This window comes from Eupeodes corollae, chromosome 2 (genome assembly GCF_945859685.1).
Source record: "Eupeodes corollae chromosome 2, idEupCoro1.1, whole genome shotgun sequence".
Taxonomy (NCBI): domain Eukaryota; kingdom Metazoa; phylum Arthropoda; class Insecta; order Diptera; family Syrphidae; genus Eupeodes; species Eupeodes corollae.
The window spans coordinates 1,754,951-1,770,315 of NC_079148.1; the positions used below are offsets into that span (position 1 = coordinate 1,754,951).

General features: G+C 32.2%; 1 protein-coding gene across 5 annotated transcripts; it reads right to left on the bottom strand.

The window, feature by feature from the left end:
- Positions 1–1,819: 1,819 nt before the first annotated feature.
- LOC129944698 (coronin-7) lies at positions 1,820–14,325 on the bottom strand. Of its 5 annotated transcripts, none has more exons than XM_056054321.1 (15): positions 14,225–14,325; positions 13,422–13,860; positions 7,861–8,379; positions 7,239–7,795; positions 7,019–7,171; positions 6,442–6,936; positions 5,549–5,720; positions 5,413–5,489; positions 5,250–5,273; positions 5,009–5,184; positions 4,075–4,950; positions 3,663–4,008; positions 3,460–3,595; positions 3,288–3,388; positions 1,820–2,787 (listed from the first exon to the last, which is right to left on the bottom strand). In XM_056054321.1, the coding sequence occupies exons 3-15, from the start codon at positions 8,354–8,356 to the stop codon at positions 2,695–2,697; spliced, it is 3,702 nt and encodes a 1,233-aa protein (XP_055910296.1). In that variant the 5' UTR covers positions 8,357–8,379; positions 13,422–13,860; positions 14,225–14,325; the 3' UTR covers positions 1,820–2,694. The 5 variants fall into 5 exon arrangements, with proteins under 5 accessions (XP_055910296.1, XP_055910295.1, XP_055910297.1 ...); XM_056054320.1 differs by having other exon boundaries at positions 13,935–14,262; XM_056054322.1 differs by having other exon boundaries at positions 4,075–4,947; positions 13,422–14,262.
- Between the last annotated feature and the right edge of the window lie 1,040 nt (positions 14,326–15,365).

Genomic DNA, 15,365 nt, shown 5'->3' on the forward strand with positions numbered 1-15,365 from the left:
AAATTGACTGCAAATGGAGTCCCTTATGGTGCCTGAACCTGTCCATTCATTTAAAGTCCCAATTATTTATTGTTATTACTTTAATAAAAAAAAATCATGAAACATTTTTCTGCATTTATCGATGTAAGCTGGCGGACTGCAGAAAATTTGAATAAAATGAATTACTATTCTTGAAAACTTATCTTCTCTTAAGCTTATCTTTTGGCTTATTTTGTCCCTTGTGGCCATAGAATAATGTCTTTAATAACTAAAGAAAAAGAAATTTTAAATGTGTCTAAATTCCTAGTAGCCTGTCCAGGACAAAAAGACTTTGAAACAAATAGTATTGCTCGTATTACAACTGGGAAAGAGGGTTTTAAGCAGAAAAAAGGCTCAAGGCAAACAAAGGTTGATAAACATTTATAAAATATGTTTTTTTTTAAGGGACATGATTTTAGGGTACTTTTTAATTTTGGATCTAATAAGACGTGTCACGTAACAAAAAAGCTAAGTAAGAGAAGTTGACTGAATTGTCTGTTTAAAATATAAAAGTTCAATTAAACCTTTATTTATTTATTTGCATAATCTTGGTTTATATCTAATTGGTCTTATATCTAATTAGATCCAGCATAAAAAGTACAAGAAATCAGTTTGTTCATATTACAACTATTACAAAACCACCTTTCCCTTTCCCACCAAAATAGAATAAATAGAACAGTTAAAAAAAGGTAGTTTTTAACTGATTTTATTTTAAATTAAATGTTCGTTAAAATTTAATGAGTGTAAGATTTTGAATGTTGTTCATATAAAGCACTACTTCCAGTGTTTCTAATCAAAACATAGACAGCAGTGAATAATAGTATTTTGATGTATTCTTCCAAAAACTTTGTTCTGCGCCCAATGTGCACCCTGCTTTCGATAATGGTTACAATTCTCCTTCACTTTACAGTCTCTTTTTAAAGGTGAATCAAATAAAAGACAATATTTTTCCAGTAGTAAAATTTTATTTATCTTATTGTATAAATTTATTAAAAAGTTTTGTTTTTTGTTTTCTTTTGTATCATCATTAATCATTTTGCAGAGAGATACACACATCAATGTTAAAAAATCTGTCATATATTGAATATTGAAATATACACAAAAATATTTATTTCAAACAATATAATAAAAATAATTGCATTTATATAAAAAAAACTTTGAGTTTGATCATTTAAAAAAAAATATATATCATAAATTTACTGTCATTTATTTTTAAATTTCATTCACACATTTTTTAAAGTTTCTGATAAAAGAAAAAAAGCAACAAAAAAAAGATATTCTAATAAATAAAAAGTATTTATTATTATCAAAAAAATGTATACTGACAATTTAAATAAATTAAAACAAAAATAATTGTTAATACAAAACAGAAAATACTTAAAAAACTTCCTTCGAAAATTGTATACTCTGCGTTTCTTGTTTTCTTTTTTTTTTAAATTGATTAAATATAAAAGTTTGTTTAGCTTGTAAAGTATATGTAAATATAAATACTTATTTAAGAAAAAAAAATATATAATAATCATATTATGTATCTTATTATTTAATATGGTTTTATTTTGCGGATAATGTTTCGCTTTACTATTAAAATGTCATATCGTGTGGTTCTTTATCTTTATGGTTTAAATGGTTTACGAGCAGGATGAACTATTGTGGAATGTTAACACTATTGGTGTTTTATTCGTTCGCATTTTGTTATTATTTTTTGTTTTTTGTTTGTATTCAAATTTAAAAAAGCTTTTATATTGATTGTTTTATTGAGTTCCCTTTTTTTAACGACGAGTATAAAAATTGTGTATAAATATAAAAAGTTCTCTTCCTTCTTTCTTTTTGTTTTCTGCTTTTAAGAATTCGCTCCCTCTTCGGAAACCCTTGCAATCGAAATTCCCCTAACTTTCCAACTGGAAAAAAACATGTCTTTTGTCGGATAAGTGGAGAGAACTTCAGATTACAAGGAGTTTCTGATTAAGGACTGATTAATTTTGGGTATCAAAAATGCAATAACGATGTATAATTTATTTTTACGTATAAAAATGTATAAACTGGCAATGATCAGGAATATCCTGAGTGTCTGTATTTATGGCAATGTGTCCATAGTCTCTTGGTTATATTTTTCCTTGAAAATTATAACAACAAAAAATAACTTTGGAAGAATCTATGATAGGGGGAGGGGGTAGGAGGGACGTAAGGTAATTTTATCTTTTAACATTTTTACTTATTTGTTTTTCTTTTTCTTCTTTAATTTAATTTAATCTAAATTTGTGGATATCCGACTAGATATTTAAATTGAGTTACAAATTAATTAGTTTTGTATAATTCCTTGACTTATGGCAACAGATTTCTTTTTTAAATCTCTAATTAAATTAAATAAACTTACAATAGACTTGTTTTTTAAATGGGATTTTCGATTTAGAGAGCTACAAGTTTAGATTTTGGGGAAATTGATTTTGTTTTTTTTCTTCTGGTTTGGATTTTAAAACAAAACAAATGATTATACATTATGCTCAGAGTATTTTTTTTTGTTAGTGTTCCACATGTTAAGACGATCATTTTCGCTTTGTTTTTTTAACGTTTAAGATTAATAGTACTATATTTTGTTATATTATATAAATTTGATATCTTATGTCTAAATTTGCTGGCGAGGATCCAGCAATATTTCTATAGCGCCCGTTGTCAATTTCATTCTTCCCATTCGTTTTCGTCCACTCCTTCCATTTCATCTTGTTCGAGTTTGGTGTTGTATTCCATGCGAGCACTTACAGATTTTTGAATCTAAAAAGTTATTTAAATTATATTTACATTACGCTTTTCATATTTTTATCAATAGGCATGTTTCTTTTTAAGCTTAAAACAAAAAATTGGGCTTTTAAAAATGAACCGTGGTTTATTGTTATCTTAGACAAATCAGAACTTTCATGTCTCTCATTTTCAATATGAGCTCATGAAGTAAACTTTTTTGAAGAAAAAAAAAAATAAATTAAAATAGATAACGATGCCGATGGCTCTTTCTTTCGTCACAATTTTAGTTATAGTTTTAAGTTTTCAGCTTGGTTGAGTTTTTCATTTATTGATAACTCGAAACACTCTAATCTTACACTGCTCAGAGCATTCTCGACATTTATGTAGAAGCTCTGCTCTATGATGTGGCCCAGAGATTGAAAATAACAACAACTAATAACAGACTCCTGATATAATAGTTTTATACATTAACCATTAATCTCGAGCTCAAAAATCAAACCTCAAGATTCGATTAAAAAAAATTCTCTACTTACTTCTTGTTGTTTCGCTTTTTCATATTCGGATTTTGTCAAAAATTGGGGACTGTTTGTTTGTTCGGGTTTTTTAATCTGTGCTGCTGGTTGAATGGATGATACTGAAAGAGCAATTTACAAAAATTAGTTTCCATTACAATTTAAATAAACGACTTTAAAAAAGTAAACTTACAACACTCCATACCCTCTGGCTGAAGACTGATTTTCTTCGGCTTCTTATCATTCAATGAAAACCAATCGTCAGCCGTCATTGTTGGCACCCATGTCACCAGAGTCGGGGGGAAGAGGTCATCTTGGAATAGTTCACTCTAGAAATGAAATGAGATAGTTTATTTTAATATTTTTTATATCAAAAATTGTTAAAAAAAAAATTACCTTTATTCTTGGCACTGTAAAACTTAATGGTTCAATTGTTGTGTTTGTCAAGCGATAAGCCTTTGAAAATTCAACACTCGCCACATCACAATGATTCTTTGTGAGGAAACTAAGACCCTGATGCAACGAAGAGCACCTGTGATGTGAAAGTGGACAGATATATGGTTCCTCATCGGTTATTTCATAGGCATAGATAGTTGAGTCTCCTTTTCCTGTAGCAAATAATGTTGAACTATCCTCGTCATAGAATGGAATCAAGATAGATGGTGATACATCTAAACTCATTGTATTTAATGGAGCAGCTAATTTATTAGCATTGTAAACGCTTATTTGTCGCTCCGATACTCTTCAAGAAGAAACAAAAACGTCAATATGAGCCACTTGAACCTTAAAACATTTTGTTAAAACTTACTTATCAAATCCTGTACACACTATGTACTGCCCTTCAATGGCCCAAGTTATGCGAGCACCTCTTGTTCCAACTGGTCCATTTCCTTCCCTTATTGGTGTCTCTGACTTCCGTGGGTTGTAAACACGTATCTTGCCATCTTTGCACACACTGGCGGCGAATTTTCCGCACGGACTCCATGCCAAATCGAATATTTGATCATTGTGACCTTGCAAATTGCACTTCTCTTGCATTGTATTCAGATCCCACAACTTAACTGTCATGTCATGGCTCGTGGTCAAGAAAACGTCCTTAGCCAGCGGATGAAATCGAATAAAATAGATCTTATCTAAGTGGGCTGTGAGTTCTTTTTCGGGAGTGTTTGTCGGTTCAGTCAAACCGTTCTCATCAATGCGCCACAGCTTTACTATTCCATCGTCACAGGCTACAGCCAAACGCCTTGAATCGAAAGGATCCCACTGGAAGTCCATGATGTTGCTTCCATTAACCAGCGAGGGGATCACACCATCAGGTAAACGACCAGGGCGACTCAGTTCGAAAATTGCGATTTTACCTCCCGGACCGGAAAGTGGGACTGCAACACGCTCATGGTTCGCATGGAAACCATTGCACTCACCAGGGATTTGTCGACTTAAATTTCGCAAATTCTCTATGTGAGTCGACTTGTGGCCTGGAGTTCCCTTCAAGTGTCGGAACTTGGAAACTTTGCCGAATACTGTTGAAGTACGTTTTGTTGATGTAATGGTTGCTTCCGTGGCAGACTTCTTTATGCCATCCATGTTTCGCCGTTTCTCTTCGAGAAGCTTTCCTTCGGGCACAGAAATACGTTTATTTTCTGTTGGAGGCTTTATCGGTTCAGTTCTTGTTAGCTCACGTCTACTGTAACCAAATCAATCGTCAGCAAGGAAAATAAAGAACGAAATTTCATTAAACTTACAGTGGAGCTGGCGATTGTATTTTTTCGTCTTGAGTGCTTCTCGAGCGGTTTTCGTACAAACGACGTCGATCTGCAATACTACCTCGAGTAGTAAGGTTTCTGCGCAACTCAACCTCAGGCTTATCTTCTCCTTCAGTAGAATTTCCTGATGACTCGGAGTGATTAAGTTCAAATATCTAAAATTAAGTATTTGTTAATAACAAGAGATCTTTTGGGGAAATAAATTAATGTGTTAGTGAACCTTATCAGGAGATTCATCTGCCGACTGTGGATAAGATTGGTTATTTTGAAGCAAGGATAAGAGAGGAAATAAGAGATAAGAAAAGATATTAACTACTGTTGTTAAATAATGTACAAGGGAATATTAATACAGTAAAAGCAATGCAAATACACAAAAATCTTGCCTTTCGTCTCTCTGAAGTTGTCAACGACTTCGAACCAGACTCTTCATCTCCATCGCCATTCCTTAGTGGTTTTTCTTCTACAAGAAATACAAAATTGGATTAACTCAAGAAAAGAAAAACGATAACAAAAACATACTTTTTATTTCAATTTCAACAATGAGATCGGGTTTATTGGGGGCGGGTGGAGAAATTGTTTCATCCAAGCTATTAAGCGTGTCTATGGATCCTGGAGCATGTGGTACAGCGAATACTTTATCCAAAGTAAGGTCTCCTGAATTACTCGAAAATGGCTTTGGTCCCAATCTTGGCTGCTCAGAAAAAAAATAATTCCATGAGTATAGTCATAACTCGAATGTTTTTAAAAATATAATTAATTTTAACTGCAACAAATAAATATTAGAAATCAAAAGGTTTGTCGTTTACAAAACAAATGAAGAAAAACCTACAAACAAAATTATGTGTCGAACTTAACCGAGGCTTAGCATAAGTTTAAGAGCTTGTTCAGGACACAAAATCACCAAGGACCATTTTACGATCGCAAGGGAACGATTAATTGAACAATTTGGATGAAACAAATCTTGGCTAGAATCGGACTGCGCTTTAATCTTTAGATCCTTCTTTATCTTATGCATAATTTGTGACGTTGAAAAATCTTCAACCTATATGATATTGAGTGTAAGGTGCAAATTTAATAGCTTAGCATTATTTGACAGAAGTTTTGAGAAATACATTTTAAAATTGAATTTCATTGACGTTCATATGATTTACTCAAAAACCATACGTTTTTCTTACCTTGGTAATTTAATTGATTGTCTATTTCATATGCTTAGCTCAAAACTGGGTTCAAAAGGTAAAAGTGCTTGAAATAATAAAATTTTAAAAGCAAATACAAAATTCAAAAACTACTACATAAATAATTTAAAAACAATGACATTTCTAATACAAAAAAACGAAACGAAGTAAAACAATAAACGAAACGAAGACATGCTAAGTACCAACAAGTGGAAACAAGAACAAACTAAACAAAACCTTATAAGACGATGGTGTCGTTGTCCTCGGCTTCGGGCGAGGAGTCTCATCACTCGATGAGCTATGTTGTGAGTCAGGCAATGAATTATTTCTCGACGTACGTGGCATTGGTTTAGGTGGGGTCGTAATCGAATGATCACTGCTGCATGACTCCTCAGGAGATTCTTGTGACGAATTATGAGAAACCATGCGTGATTCTTCATGATTAGTATCGCCATTTTGTGGTGATACAGCCTTCTTTCTAATGGAAGTTATTTGTTTTTCCGAATCAGTTTTATACTTGCTGTCGAATTTTTTCATTATGTCATTTCTGGAAAGTGCAAGTAATTCGTCGTCGCTCTTTTTATCAGTCTTTTCATTGAACCTGAGATCGTTTTTAACGGCGGTAACAACAACCGGACACGACGTATGACGTCCGTTTTGTTGCTTTTTGGCTTCTGAGGATTTTTTATTTTCTATATTCATAACAACCGATTTTAAATTACCACGATGAACCTATTAATATTGAATTAACGTATAAGACGTAATTTTTGTATATGTGATTTTATAATTCTATTGTTTACGAGAATTTTCTTACCGTAATTGGAGCATCTCCTAGCTCCCGCTTTGCCGGATCTAAGCTCATTTTTGGTACGGGAATGTTAATGCCATTCATCCATTCGCTGGCACTCAATTCAGTCTTGTAACCCGTAGTCTCTGGGTATAGATCACTGTGGAAATCTCTATAAGTCTGTAAAAAATTTAAATTTTAAAATTATCAAACATTCAACAATTTCTGTTTTGCTAGAATAAGTCACCTTTCTTGGAACTTGATACATAATAGGAATGACCATGTTGGAAGTCAATTGCAAAACTCTATTAACTTCTCCTTCCATCACTTTGAGGGCTCTCTTTGGCACCAAACAGGCACCCTTTGTCTGTTCGCCGGTATGACGCAGTCCTTCGATTAAGAACGGATCTTTGTCACTAACCTCGAGATAGTTAATGGTGGTGTCTCCCTTTCCGGCGAGGAAAAGCATATTAGTGTCCGGATCGTAGAGAGGCATAAGAATACCAGTGGAACAATCCAACTCCAGAGTTTTTTCTGGTACGGCAAAATTACGCAAATCACGAATGATTACTTGTCTCAGACGGGCAGCATCAAAACCAGTTGTTAGAATGCGATTCTGATTTCCCAACCATACAACTCGAGAATCCTTGATACTCTGATGACTTTCGCCAATCATTTGAATGGGTTCCCCAGCTACCCTTGGATCTAAGATCCGCACGTTCTTATCCTTACAGCTGGTAGCCAAGGATGTTCCGTCTTGCTTCCAACTGACCGATTGTATAACCTCAGGATGTTCGTTGTTAGCTGTAAATAAAATGGTGTCATGATAGTTTGTTGATGTAAAATTTCATAACCATTGTTCAACTTACAAAATACTTCCTTCTGTGTAGTGATATCCCATAGAGTGACACATCCAGCTGCTGTGGAATGTAAAAGACAATCTGCTGTAGGATGAAAACCTACTGTCTCTACACGACGTTGTTTGTGAGAAAAAACACACTCAGCATCCGATAGTGACGCATCTAGACCTTTTTCGGGAATGTGCCAAATTTTGACCAAGCAATCTTGCGAAGCAGTCGCCAGGAGTCCATCATGAAACGGTGAGAACTCTAGATCTGTGACAGTATCCGTGTGGCCATGCAATAATGGCATAGTCTTGCTTTTCCGCCCGCAATCATCGATTGGCAACACTGCTAAGCTGGAGCCCGTGTGCTCCCAGTTAAATGCCATAAAAGCCCCGGACGCTGCAATATTGTTGCCAAATGTCTGATATGATCCAACACATATATCTCGAATGCATGCTTCCGGTTTGGGCACAATGGGAGCAGCATTTTTGTATTTGGAGGCTTTGAATCGCCACGCCATTTTATCACTTATTTATTTACTACCTGAAATTGTGTAAGTTTATATTATTTAGCTGTAAGTTAATAAATCTACAAGATTTGGTTTTGCTTTGTCAGATAAATATAAAGGAAACTATTCCCTTTTTCAAGGGGAAACTTATATTTCTTAAAGAAACAAGTAAGTTCTTCTATGAAGCGACAAAAACAGTAACATCTAATGTTTGGAGCATGTTTCTGTTAAATAGGCTATGATGTTATCAAATCATTTTGTATTCTTAGTATTGCTAAAACATTCAATTGAATTAATTGTTTCCCCTTTTTTGAAGTTAAATTCAAATTAGAAAACAAAACAAAAATAATATAATAGATTAGGTTCCATGGAATATTAATTATAATGATAACTTGATAAACAACTCCAACGATAAGTTTATATGATTCATTCAACTTTATTTATACTTTCAACAATACACCTTACATACATAAGGCATGGTTTGGGGAGTGGCAGGAAAGTAATCACACATATGTATATAGTGAGGTGATTTTGAATTTGCCATTGCCAAAATAAAGTTTTCTGCCTACAGTCTTATTTTCGAAGACTTTCTATGATCTGAGTGGGAGTAGGTGGCACCTGAACTTCATTCGGAGACAATTGGGAGTTTGTTTATTTTGGCAGAAATGTAACCAATATTCTACCATAGTTCAAATACCGGCTAAAAACCCACCCTATGTCGGTTTTATTACTTTTCAAACAATTCAAAAAGGATGTAAGACAAAAAGGGGTGGATTTTTAGTCTCTTTGCGAAATGTCTCTTTGTTTTTTTTTTCAAAAAATGCAAATGCAACTGCAACCCCCTTGAAAGCGTTCTCTTTGAAATTGTATTTTCTCAATTTCTCATAACTTTTCCATTGCGATTGCGTTTACTCACGGCCCACCGTCTGTCATCGTCATGCTCACGGTCACCGTCACCACCGACAACGTTCGCACTTACAGTAGACCATTTACAATTAAATACAGGGAAAAATGCATTTAATTTTTAAGGGAAAAAAACTATGTAAAAATATGAAAGTGAGAGCTTTGTATGGAGGCGCCACTTAGTGACTACGGCGACTAATAGCTAATAGATGTTTATTATTACCTATCTTTTTACTTGCTACATATTTGAACTATATTGCAAGTTTTGCATTCGTACGAAATTTCGAACTCGAGATTTTAATCAAACATGATATTACGATGGTAGAGAAGTCGAAAAAAGTGGGTCTCGCGATTCGGTCCGGTTTGTTTTGTATGTCTGTCCACGCACCTACAGCCTAAACCATTGGGTCGATTGAGTTCAAACTTGGAAGTAAAGGTTTTGAGCAGATTTTCATTAGGCGTTTTTTTATATAAAACTTCCAAAACAACCTCGAGGCTACAGCGAACATAAGAACAGCTCCGTGCTAATACTATAATATAATTTATATACAAAAGATTACATGTAGGAAACTCCCACTTTGGACCAATTATAGCTAAAATTGATTTTCATTATTAAAAATTTAGTTTCAGTATTTAAAAGCGATTAAGGAAGTTAAATTTGTTACGTTTGGAATCAAAATCATTTCACTTAATTCGTACAATTTTTTTGCTTTAATACCATCTTTTAATTTAATTTTCAACGATTAAGGATCAGTTGACACTATCATTGGTTATCATTATTCAAACCAATCATTGGAATTTTTTCGACAGGTCGTTTAAGTGATAATTGAAAAAAGTTAAGGATTTAAATACACCAAAAAATCTTTTCTGCCGGAAACGTGTCAATAGAATTAGCTGTTATGATAAATGTATTTCTGTCATTTAAATAAGAATAAAATTCTTTGAGTGATTTACGAGAATGATGTATTTTAAAATAATGCATGGTTAAAATTCGGTATAATACTGAATGATTAATGTTCTGTATTTCAAAATACTTTAAATTTAAAATACTATATCTCAAAATGCTGTATTGTCAAAATACTGTATTTCATAATACTTTATCTACATAATACTATATGCACGCTCAAATTTTCATAAACTTTTAAACATTATCGAAATGCACACAATCGTGAAAGTTTTGACAGATCTTTTAGTTTGGTGCAATTGTTAATTATGATAAGAATAATGTAATAGAGATAGTAACAATTAAGAAGAAAAAAATGTAAAAGTGAAAATAAGAAGAAGATACCATTTATTTTGTTTATTTTATTCTCATAGGTACATATGTTATTGTTCAAATTAAGTCTAGTAGAACATTATGCTAATAAAAAATCATTATAATTTATTCTCTAAATAAGGATTATGTTTTTAAGGTTTTGTATTTCAACTTATTAACAGCATTTTGAAATACAGAAACAGTATTTTATAAACAGTATTTTGTACATACACTATTTAGTATATACATATGTACAGTATTTAAAAATACAGTACTTTAAATACAGTATTATTATCCTTACAGTATTTTGACACCAGCCTGTGATTAACAATTGCTTAGTACTTCATTTGTATTTAACATCAAAAGGATACACATTGAGATTGAATTTAAATTGATTTCAATTATATACAAAGCTATCAACTACCCCTAACATCGATTAGTAAAAATTTAAAACGGGAGGAATATCAAATTTTAGAATGATGTTAACAATAGTTCGAAAAAGAAAACTTAGATATGGCTGTGTCAGTGTAACAATGTAACAAAAAGGTAAGAATCATTTAGGAACGATAATTGTAAGAAATTGTTGATCTGTCTAACAATTTCAAAATTGAAAAAATATATTTATATATATAACTTTAAATCGCTACATATATATAATATTTATAAAATAAAGCAGCTCTTAACTTGCTAAAGAACTTTAATAAAAATTAATGAGATAAATAATAAAACCATTTACCAAATTAAATATTTAGTTTTTTTAACAAAACATGAAAAATAAACAAAGGGATCAACGAAAAGCATTCGTGTCTTGAATAATGAACATTTGTGGTTCTATTAAGATGCCGAATGGCTTTTAAATTAATTATTTTCTCCAAAGCAAACAGAGAAACAATTACTTGTTTGTAAACAAATCATTTAAAGTCCCTGGCCATATTATTAGACGCACTTTAGATTTTATGCAAAATCTTAATTTCCGGCTATTTTAATCAGGTTTTCGAATATTGTAATGCATTTAAATTATTTTGTATGCAGAATATAAACTACTTTCTAGAAATAAGGCAACAGATTTAAGAAATTTTGTTTAAATTAATATTTTCAGTTTTTTTGTTGTTATTATGTTTGTAATTTGTTTCAATATTTTGTTGAACCTCCTAGTGATTTATTCTGCGCTGTTTTCCGGCCAGTCCAACAGAGGAAGGTTTTCTTCCCTCGAATAAGTTTGTATGGACCGTAGTATAATAATTATACAATTTTTGCAGTGCGTCTAATAATATGGCCAGTGACTGTAGATACTTTGACAGTTCAACACGTTCAACTCAGCTCCCAAGATAAATTGTGGATTATTAGATTATTACAAATCGTAACTATTTGGCACTTCAACAATGAGTTTAGAAACGACCTCATATTGTTACAAATCGTAACAACCTTAATGTTAAGGAACAATATTTAAAAAAAAAAGAACTGACCCAGAATAGATCACAACATTCAAACTTATTTTTTATATGGTCGTCGATACTTTATGTTTTAAATTTATGTTTAGCTCCGAAGCTGCATTATTTTCTGAAAAAATACTAGCATTTAAAATAAATAGTATTTATAATACATACATACATGTAATTAAAAAAGAAACGGCATAATTTAAACTTATACATTTACACATAGGTAAATATGTATATATCGAAGAATTATTAGATCATTTGAAACTGAATAAGAACTACGTGGTGTCGACTAAATTCGAAACCAATTTTCAGCCACCACTTTTCTTCAGGGATATAGGATTCTCTTTTTTTATCAAGTAATCTTTTAACACTATTAATTTTGTTTTTACAATTTTTAATACGAACATCTGTCACCTTAATTTAAATATAATAGTAAAATAGTGATTTAAAAGTAAAACAGATAGGTATATTTCACCTAGCTCTAGTTGTTTACTAGGAGCCTAATCTTTTATCTAATTATTATTCGTTTCGGAACACAATGGTTCATATTTTTAAACAATTGCTCAATTTATTTTTTATTTCCAGTTTAAATTTGGTCCGAACTTTGAAAATAAATATCCCACAGTATGTTGTCGCTATTATGATTAACTATGAAGTTTTACTGATGTCATAAACAATTTTTATTATTTTCTCATTTTTTACTCAAGTATTGATGTGCATTCGAAATAAATTATACAACAAACATTGAATTATTTTATTATAAACCTTTAATAAAAATAAAAAAGAAACTTTTAATATTTTAATCGAAATAAGTAAAACAAATAGAAATGTAATTACTTATAAGGAGGAAAAATCTTTGATGTACTGTTGGTGTTTTCCCAATATAATATGTGCTAAGTAACATTAAGTACATCGAGAGCAAGTTCTTCCCGGGGGTCCACCCTTTCCTAATCCGAGTTCGAGTTTGAGTTTCAAACATGTGCAGAGGAGGACATTCATTTTCTTTTTCTTTCTTTTCCTTCTTTTTCTAAAAGATCATGCGTACATGAAACAAGAAACAAAAAAACCGAGTCCAAATCTGTGAATTCTGAATTTGCTGCACTTGACTCAGGCAGAGCAGAGGCATTGAGAGGCTAAGCGAGCCACTAAAATGGAAATTGTATCTTAAACAAAAAGCAGTTTTATGGGTTTCCTGCTACTGTTTTTTTAAGCCACACAAGGAAGAAAGAACATGGTTGATGGTTGTCGTTGCCCGAATTCTACTTGGACTTGGATTGGATTTTTAACTTGTTACCTCCTGTGCCGCTGCTACTAGCTGCAAGCAGCTCTTGCTACTACTGGCACAGGAATAAAATATCAATATATTGCTGCTACGAACAAATGTTTAAGAAGTTACCATTCCAGTTAAGAAGAGTTGAGTTTGAGTATTAACCAAGTTGTTGGTTAGATGAAGATGATATTGATGGTATTGACCACTTACCTAGTTTAGCAACTTTCTTCGTGCGAGAATTTACTTCTTCTTCTTCTATTGCTGCGGCTGCTGCTTCTGCTTCTTTTTTATTATAAGTTTCGCTTGATTATTTCAAATTTTATAATTTAGATAATTTCTCCCCCCCTTTACAACGGCTACGGCTACGGAAAACTTTGCCGCGATACCGATAAAAAAATATTTGCAGCACCACCGAACGACGACGATTGGTAGCAGCAGTGATGATTGCGATTGCGAGTTGTAACTGAAGCGGCTACAAAATTCACGATTTCTTAGTCTTCTTCTTCTTCTTCAGACTTCCGGAGTTGCAGCTATTTTTTTCCTTTTAAGCATTGAAATCACCGCTAGCTGGCACCGTGGCACTTTTCTTAAAAATCCTCACACTAAATTTAAGTTTATCTTCTTCTCGACAGACGTTACTAAAAATTTCCTAAAAGAAAACAAAAACACTTTCTTTGTGAAAAAATTGGGTTTGGAATAAAATTTTCTTTTTATTTGTCACACCACAACCACACAAAAGAACCAAGAGAAGCGCAGCAGTCAGCACAGGCTACAGGCATAGGCTCAGGCCACAGGCAGAGGCACACACCCAATATAAAAATTAAAGCAAAGAAAAAACGAAAACACTGCTGGAGAAAAAGTTATCCCTTTGTATTTTGGATTGGAGACTTTTGTGGGTTTTATTTATTTGTTGTGAGAAATTTTGTTTTGGTTTTTAAAAATTAATTAAAATAACTTTCAGAATGTTTTATTATATATTTTTCTTTATTTTATTTTATAAGAAAAAACATTACCGGTGACCGCGAACTTACAAATACCGCACAAGAAATACTGAATGACCAAGAAAAACTAATCGATATCAAACAACACCTTCCTTTTCTGTGAACTGGTACTGGATTACTGGAAGAGGGCGAGTGACTAAAATTTAAGAGAAACTCTTTTAGAATTTATTTTTTTTTTATATTGAGTTTGACACATTGACAGGTACAGTAGGAAGAGGAATGAGAATAAGATAAGTACACTAAGAACAAAATTGTGAATGATGTGTAAGGGCGTCACTACACGGGAGTACAAGGGTTTACTGCTTTTTATAATCCATTTTTTTTTCGAAAATCCCAGCAAAGAAAATAAAAATTGATTTTTATGATTCTGATTTTTTTTTTTCAGATCAATAAGTTTTATTTTATTAGGATTTAAACTGTGTAGTTCTTAGTTTTGTTTCACTTCACCGTTCGGATTAATTTTATTTTTGAAAAAGTACATAAATGAGAACTATACAATTAATGTTTGACCTAAGCGCCAGTTATAGCTATCATTGGTTTTCATCATTGAAAACAAACATTGGAAACTTTCCCCTAAATCCACCGAAAAATGTTTACTGACAGAATTCTGTCATTGGAATTGTTTCACTTTTGAACATAAAAGTATCAGCTGTTCAGGAAACGAATTGTTCCACTGATTTGTGTCCCAATTGCACACACAATTCCAATGACAGATTTCTGTCAGTAAACATTTTTCGGTGGCTTTCAATAAAGAAAAATTTTTCAATGACTGATATTATTTAAAAATAGCTATAAACGACCTGTCAAAAAATTTTAATGTTTGTTTTAAATGATGAAAACAAATTATAGCTTTAACTGACGCCCAAGAGCTAAGTTCCAAAAATCGAGTGAAATGAAATCGGAATCTATATTGGAAATCAATTTGTTTTCAGGGTTAGGGGTTCAGTCTCAATTTAATTTCGAACTTACTTTTCATTTAAACTTAAAAAAATTGAATTTACAAACTTTCACGATTTTTGAAAGGAAGTGTTTGTATCGAGGTTTTCAGAGAAACCTTTTATATTTACAGAGTTAAGCCTTAAAAGTAATGATACAAACTAGGGAGTTGGCCATATGTTGTTTTCCAACAGCAATACTCAACAAAAATGGCTTT